We start from the raw sequence: 7,133 nt of genomic DNA on the forward strand, positions 1-7,133 counted from the left end.
CATTTCTTAAACCATATCTTATGCAAGTGTTCTCGTGAAAACAAATATCGGCACTTCCGGTGCCGAGAGCGAGCCCCCATGTGTGAGAAAAACAGACACATACGTTGTCAATAACGTTACAAAGATTTTAAAATGTTCATGCAGAATTATTAACTTATGCTAAAACGTTCTATGCATTTTCTTCGTCTGAAAAAGAAACAACACACGTTAAAGGAGTAAAGACCAGCGTGATATTCAGCAATCTCCAAACAGTTCTCGCTCCTACTGCGTCATCAAATTGCAGATATCGGACAAGAGATTGTGATGGTGTCTATCTTCTGTGAGAGCACACAGCGCATGTTAGCTCACACCCACTGATGTACGGCGGACATTTCAACGAATCACAAGCGTTTTCTACGTGATAAAGATTCGCGCCGCCTTCCCCTAATGCGCTATTGCAATTGGTCATCTCAACCTCGCCGTCAACACAAATGAAATCCTTGTTCGACGCGCCGCCGTAAGTTTCCGCCATCAGGTATCCGGCGTACTCCTGCGTCCACCCAGGGTAGCAGGCGTTCCTTCCGGGGACCATGAGAATGTTGCTGGTGGCAACGTGACATATGACGCACGGGACCTCGTGATAGTGAAGATGTTAAAACACAGGGGAATCGCTCGTTACGTATTCTACACCGTAAATAAGTGCCATGCTTAAAACCGTATCGCCATACGTTCCCCACAAAGTCTCGCTGGGCAGGCAGATGTAATTGGCGCCACTTCCGTGATGACCAGCATTACTTCCGGCCACGATGCCTTCGTACACAATTGTGCTGGAGGAGGGACATGAACGTCGTAATAAACACTGCACAAAAACACGCAACACACACAAACAACTTATAAAACTTAATTCACCGCCTAAGTCGGGTTTCAACTGGTTTTTAACAAGCTAGTCGCAGTTTTGGTAATACATATATAATAAATAGGAAATATAATAATGCTAGTATGCTTTTTGTTTTTTTGCGAAGCTTAATAACGTGAAGTATTACCAAACTGCTTTTGTGTGCATTTCTGTATAGATGAACGTGTGCACAGGCCAATGCAGTCAAATGCACGAAATGAAAGTGATACGTTTGCAAGACTTTATAAAGATGGAACGTGAACTAGTTTTTAAGAAAGAGTGTGCGTGCTGCAAACGGATTGTTCTCGTTCTCTATAAATGTATATCGGTACATAATACACCTGGTTTTAACACCAACAAATTTATCTTCTAGACGAAATGAAAACACAACATAGTAACCATATTTGTAAATAGTTAAAACCAAAAGTACGAAGAATGTTTAAGTCTGTTTACAAAAGCCTATAATCCAAAGTGATGCGATTTGCGACTGCGTTGGCGTGGTCTACTTATAACATCACAGGCTACATGCAACATTCGATACCACGAAAATAATCAGCTCCATATGTAATATATCTGTTGGCCATGGTATAACGATTTATAAAGTAATTTGAATAACTTCTATGCATAGTAACCAAACATGTATGTATATAGTTGGAAAGTATGATGAAACAAGAAAGCAACAAAGCACAAAGTGGTGTTTGCATGCTGCTCACAGTAGTCTACCAAACTGCGGTTTTATGGGGAATATCACTGTGACGAGTTTTTGTATTCAGCGGGTATTCACAAATCTTTCTCACAAGTCTTTCTCGAGATAATCTCGGCCTGGCTTTCAACGCAATCGAAATCCGGCGTCTATCCCAGGTACCGTGATAAAATAAAAAACAACAGCAAAAACAATAACAACAACAACTTGTAACATAAGAATTAATAAAATAATAACACTAATCTCTTTGTTCTGGTATACGCACTGAAATAAATTAAGCACACTTCACTACAAATATAATAAAATATATGTTTACAGTTATAGGAATCTCAGCCTTGTTTGACTAAAGATGGTTTAAATGTTCTTTTTTTTAGAAGCTTCACAATATGTTTTATCAACGTTTTCATGATGTGAATGATCTGGGAAAATTTCCATGGAAAATCATACAACTACAGAACTAAATGTATCCTAGTGTTGGTTCAAAGCATTTTATGCCTCTGGGAAAATGTATCGATACACAAATTAGCCATACAATATCTAATATGACAGTCTCAGGAACCAAAGCTTGATATTGTAATTAAAAGCGGCTATTGTCCTGTACCCTCACAATCGATATCAATTTTATTGACCATACTAGAACTAATCATGATCACGCATCCCTATTGGAATATAATTAATAAATAGATAATTACATATTGTTCTCTGTATGTGCCCACGGCTTTGCGTCTAGTCGCCAAGGACCGTTTAGTTTGTTGATAGCCACCATGCGTGTCAACACATAATTCCGCATTTAGACAAACAAATGGATGTCCAATTGGTAAAAGTAATGATTGCGATCAGAAACCACGTTGAACTGAAAGGTTGATTGAAAATTCACTAATATTCCGTTAAACGACACACTTGGGAGGACAGACTCGTAGTTCAAATTTAGTTTACACTTTCATAAATGACGCGTTTAGTTGCTGATAGTCATTTTTATAAATATATGCGCATGTTGTGATGGACCGTCAGATCAACGCCTCATCATGACCCGAAGATAGGACGAACATGGAGCTCGCAAGAAAGGATTTAAACTGTATACTTCTAGGCAGTGGTTTCATGCTACTGTGCTCACATGTCTTTGCTGAGTCGACATTTTCAAACGGCAGATATCCCGATGAAAATAATAGTTTGATTACGACTCTAGTGGAGGACTTTGGTCGTCTATGTCCGTTCACAGACCAGTGTTACCGTACAGCTAATGCCTCTACTAATCGGACTTTCCACTGGAACGAGATCCCTTGCTGCAGAACATGTAGGTGTGAACAAGAGTGTGGAAACGAGTGTTGTCCCGATTATCTAGTAGCATCCTTCTCGGAGCCGGAATTATTTCGTATGAAGCACGATCCAATCGAGTGTATTTACCCCCAGTTTCGTCCGTATACACGTGGAAGCAACAACTATAAAACGCCGTATAAAATGGTATCCCACTGTTCTATGGATTTTATCGACGAACAAGAAACGCGAAAGAAATGCGAAAAGGACTATCATGAATTTAACTTTGATGATTCGTTTGATATGTTAATGCCCATGACTTTGTTTCAAAAAAACACTGTGACATTCAAAAACATGTACTGTGCGATATGCAACTACGCTGATTTAAGTCGTCTGTTAATGTGGCTACCTATTTTAAATTGTGAAAGACGTGTAGATGATATTTTGGAGAGTCCAAATGACATCCCGGGTTTTCTAAAAGCCCAGCCTTATTGCAACGTCGTTTTCAAAAGTCCACACAAAACGAAATTATATCCCGAAACTTGCAAGATGATAATTAACAAATGCAACATGACTGGGAAATGGCGCGACTACGACCGTTTCACCGAAATGGCGTGCCTTTCATACACGTCGCTGTTTAAGGACCAATACAAAAACGTACACTGCTTTATGTGCAACGGACATATCGAGTCTGAAGTGGAGGAAACATGTGAGATTGATGAAATAGGTCCACCCTTACCACCATGTGAGATTGGTAAAAGATGTCCACCCTTACCAATACCATTCACGGTTGTTCTTGACTTTAAAAGTAAGGAAAATGAGAACACAGAATACATAGCCGATAAGTCGTTATTGGACGACTCATGTGGTACTGGCGCCGTGCTTGATGCTTATACGGTATACATTATAAACCTTTATAAATCACTAGATGAATAATGTCTAGGAAAATGGTAAATGTATTGATTTAATATATGCAAGCAAGTATAATACGTTTAATGTTAGTAGTTGAAAGGAAGTAAAACATTTATAAATTCATAAATACATAAATAGAAAAATACATATATGGATAAATAAATAAATAAATAAATAAATAAATGAATCCATACATTTATAAATGAATGGCTTAAGAATGGATGAATACATTATTTACATTTATTAATCACTACATGAATTATGTGTGCTTTAAGAAAATGGCTTGTTTATTGATTTAATATATGCAATCAAGTTTAATACTGGTTATAGAACATTTATAAATAAATAAATTAATAACATAATTAATAAAAAAATAGATAAAATAATATAAATAAATACATAAATACATAAATAAATGGGTGAACAAACGAGAAAACGGACAAAAAGGACGAACGAACGGACGACGAACGAACGACCGAGCAAACGAACGAACGAACAAATGTAAGAACGAACGTACCATTGAATAGATGGATAAATGATTGAAGAAATTATTGTTAGAATGCATATAGGAATGAATTGATCAATAAATAAATAAATAACACTAATTAGTGTATTTGTCAATTACAGGCATAAGTAAATGTGTTTGTACCGGTAATCCGGGTACAATAATAGGAATAGCTTGCACATGAAATGTGTCTGAGGGTAACCTTACCGCCGTATGGTAAAACACGGGGTACAACCAGTAATCAAACTTTTAAATATTCTTTCTTCATTTGACATGATGTATATTTTTAGTTAAGGAAGAATACACAAATGGGCAACGTAATATTATACTAAAATTGTGGACATATTCAATGCTACATAAAATAATAATAATAATAATAATAATAATAATAATAATAATAGTAGTAATAATAATAATAATAATAATAATAATAATAATAGTTATAATAATAATAATAATACATATACTCATAATAATAATAATAATAATAATAATAATAATAATTATTATTATTATTATTTATTATTTGAAGGCTTGAACATGGGTCGCTAACGTTACATTATTATTTGAGTAATACAATACATAAATACCTAGTTGGTATTGTGTTTGCCGATAGGGATTCATTTACTTGTACATGTTAATAAATATGCATGGATAAATGTTGAATGATAAAGCACTTATTTTCAGAACGTTTGTCGCCAGCTGTCGTGCGCAAACGGTTATGTTGTGTCAAAAACGGATTTAAGTCGATGTACTCCCGTTATAAAAGACACGATCACGCACCCTGAGTATGTCCATACATTAAATGTACAACTTCAAATGGTTCCAACCAAAACAACTAGAATGGTGTCAGATGAACTTACCTTCTTAGCGGAAACGGCTGTGTCGGACTTGATTCGAGCCCAAGCCCTCTTTTCTGAACACAGTATTACGTTCTGTGGAAGTCAATCATTCATTAAGTTGAAAAAACCGGTTATTTCATCGGTAGGAGATATTCTTTTAGATGGCAAATTTAATGAAAATATTGAAGCATTTCTCGTGGACATTTATTTCTATGTAACTAACGTCCACAATGTGACGGCATTAATTCAGGATTGTGCCAGTGTATTTAAAAATCATTTAATTGGACATTATAAAATGGAATTCATATCCTTTGATCCGAGATGGTTCGCGCTAAGCATCAATCAAGATCTGGCAACATCTACATTAACAGAGATTGAAAACAGACTGAATAGCGTCCAACTTCAAGAGGCGTTCAAATACTCGCTTAATGATGCATCGAGTGGAAATGCCATATTGCCATTGAATCCAAGATACGGATATGATTGCTATAGCAATTTAATGTTAACACCTTTACAACTTTGTTCACGTATAACAATTACCGCGGACGATGTATCTGAGCTTACACCCGTTTCAGGCGAAACATTACTTACTTATTCTAAGGTCACCATTGATAAAAATGTTGTTACTTTTGACTCGTATATCCGCATGTTGGATGGTAATATATCAGTTTGCTGGGAAGATTACCGGGAAAAACTCTCGAAATATTTTACTAAAATGTCATCAAGTCCTTCGAAAACTAGTACGGTATATGGCTATATCTCTTTAATATGCTTAACAATATCAATAGCCTCGCTGATAGTCATGCTTAGTGTGTATTTGATACTTAAAAACCTTCGAACACTACCTGGCTTAAATATAATGTCACTATCGACACGGTTACTAATATCCAGTTCGTTGTTGTTTGCTAACAATTTTGTAATTGTTGATATCGAATGGCTCTGTCAAACACTCGGGTTTTTACTGCATTTCACTTTGCTCTCTGGATTCTGTTGGATGTTCATATGCACATTCCACATGATGCGAACATTAACCAGTCTGAAAAGCTTTAACAAGAATGCCCAAAGTTCATACAGAACACACTTAAGATACATGGCTGTCGCGGAATGTTCGGCAATTGTTCTGACTGCTTCTCAAGTATTAGTATCAATGCTAACGGAGAATACACTTGGATATGGTGGTCGTCCTTGTTACCTCACCAATCCTCGGAGTATACTGTTCTTTGTTGCTATACCAATTTCTATAGTGATGGTCGTTAATTTGGTCATGTACATTTCCGTGATCGTGAAAATTATGCGTCTCCCTGAAATGGGCGAGAACAATTCTCGCGAGAAAAATAATCTAAAAATATTCGTGAAGCTGTCGACAATTACTGGTTTGACTTGGATATTTGGGATCGTTTATGAGCTTACCGACGTGGAGCTGTTTAGTTTACTTTTCATACTGTTCAACGCCAGTCAAGGCGTTTTGATTATGTTTTCATTCGTAATCAACATACGTGTTGCCGGCTTGCTCTGCAAAAAGAATAACTCTGCGTCTAGAGGCTTGTCTACACAGAAGTCAACTCGTTCCGCTACGAAGATGCCCGAGGCTTCCGAACACATGCAGTCAATTCGTTCCGCCACGGAGATTACCGAGGCTTTCGAGCACATGAAGTCAACTAGTTCCGCTACGGAGATAACTGAGGATTTCGTGCACATGCAGTCAACAAGTTGCGTTACGTACATAAACAATGCTTCACAACACATATAGTTGTTATAAGACAGAGTTTTGATTAAAAGCAACGCCCTTTAAACACGATACTTAACTGTGGTTTCCTACTTTATTTGCTGTAGACAGAAATGAAAATAGTAAAAACATAATTGTTGTGAGTTTGTTTGAGTATATTTATTGATTCGTCTTGTTTTTGTATTGAACCTAGCTGACATTATTTTTTTTAATCTTGGTGTTAAAATTTGCTCCGCAGTGAATGGAGACGTCATTATAATTTAATTGTAGCTATCCAAAGTAAAGTTACAGAAAAGTATACGCTCATATTATACGTT

The 7,133-nt window shown here is 36.5% G+C and overlaps 1 protein-coding gene across 1 annotated transcript; it reads right to left on the bottom strand.

The window, feature by feature from the left end:
* Nucleotides 1-310: 310 nt before the first annotated feature.
* Nucleotides 311-6,788, bottom strand: LOC127848980 (uncharacterized). The gene is made up of 5 exons (XM_052381709.1): nt 6,587-6,788; nt 6,288-6,391; nt 5,112-5,183; nt 708-838; nt 311-581 (listed from the first exon to the last, which is right to left on the bottom strand). The coding sequence occupies exons 1-5, from the start codon at nt 6,786-6,788 to the stop codon at nt 311-313; spliced, it is 780 nt and encodes a 259-aa protein (XP_052237669.1).
* Nucleotides 6,789-7,133: the final 345 nt, after the last annotated feature.

This window comes from Dreissena polymorpha, chromosome 10 (assembly GCF_020536995.1).
Source record: "Dreissena polymorpha isolate Duluth1 chromosome 10, UMN_Dpol_1.0, whole genome shotgun sequence".
Classification (NCBI taxonomy): Eukaryota; Metazoa; Mollusca; class Bivalvia; order Myida; family Dreissenidae; genus Dreissena; species Dreissena polymorpha.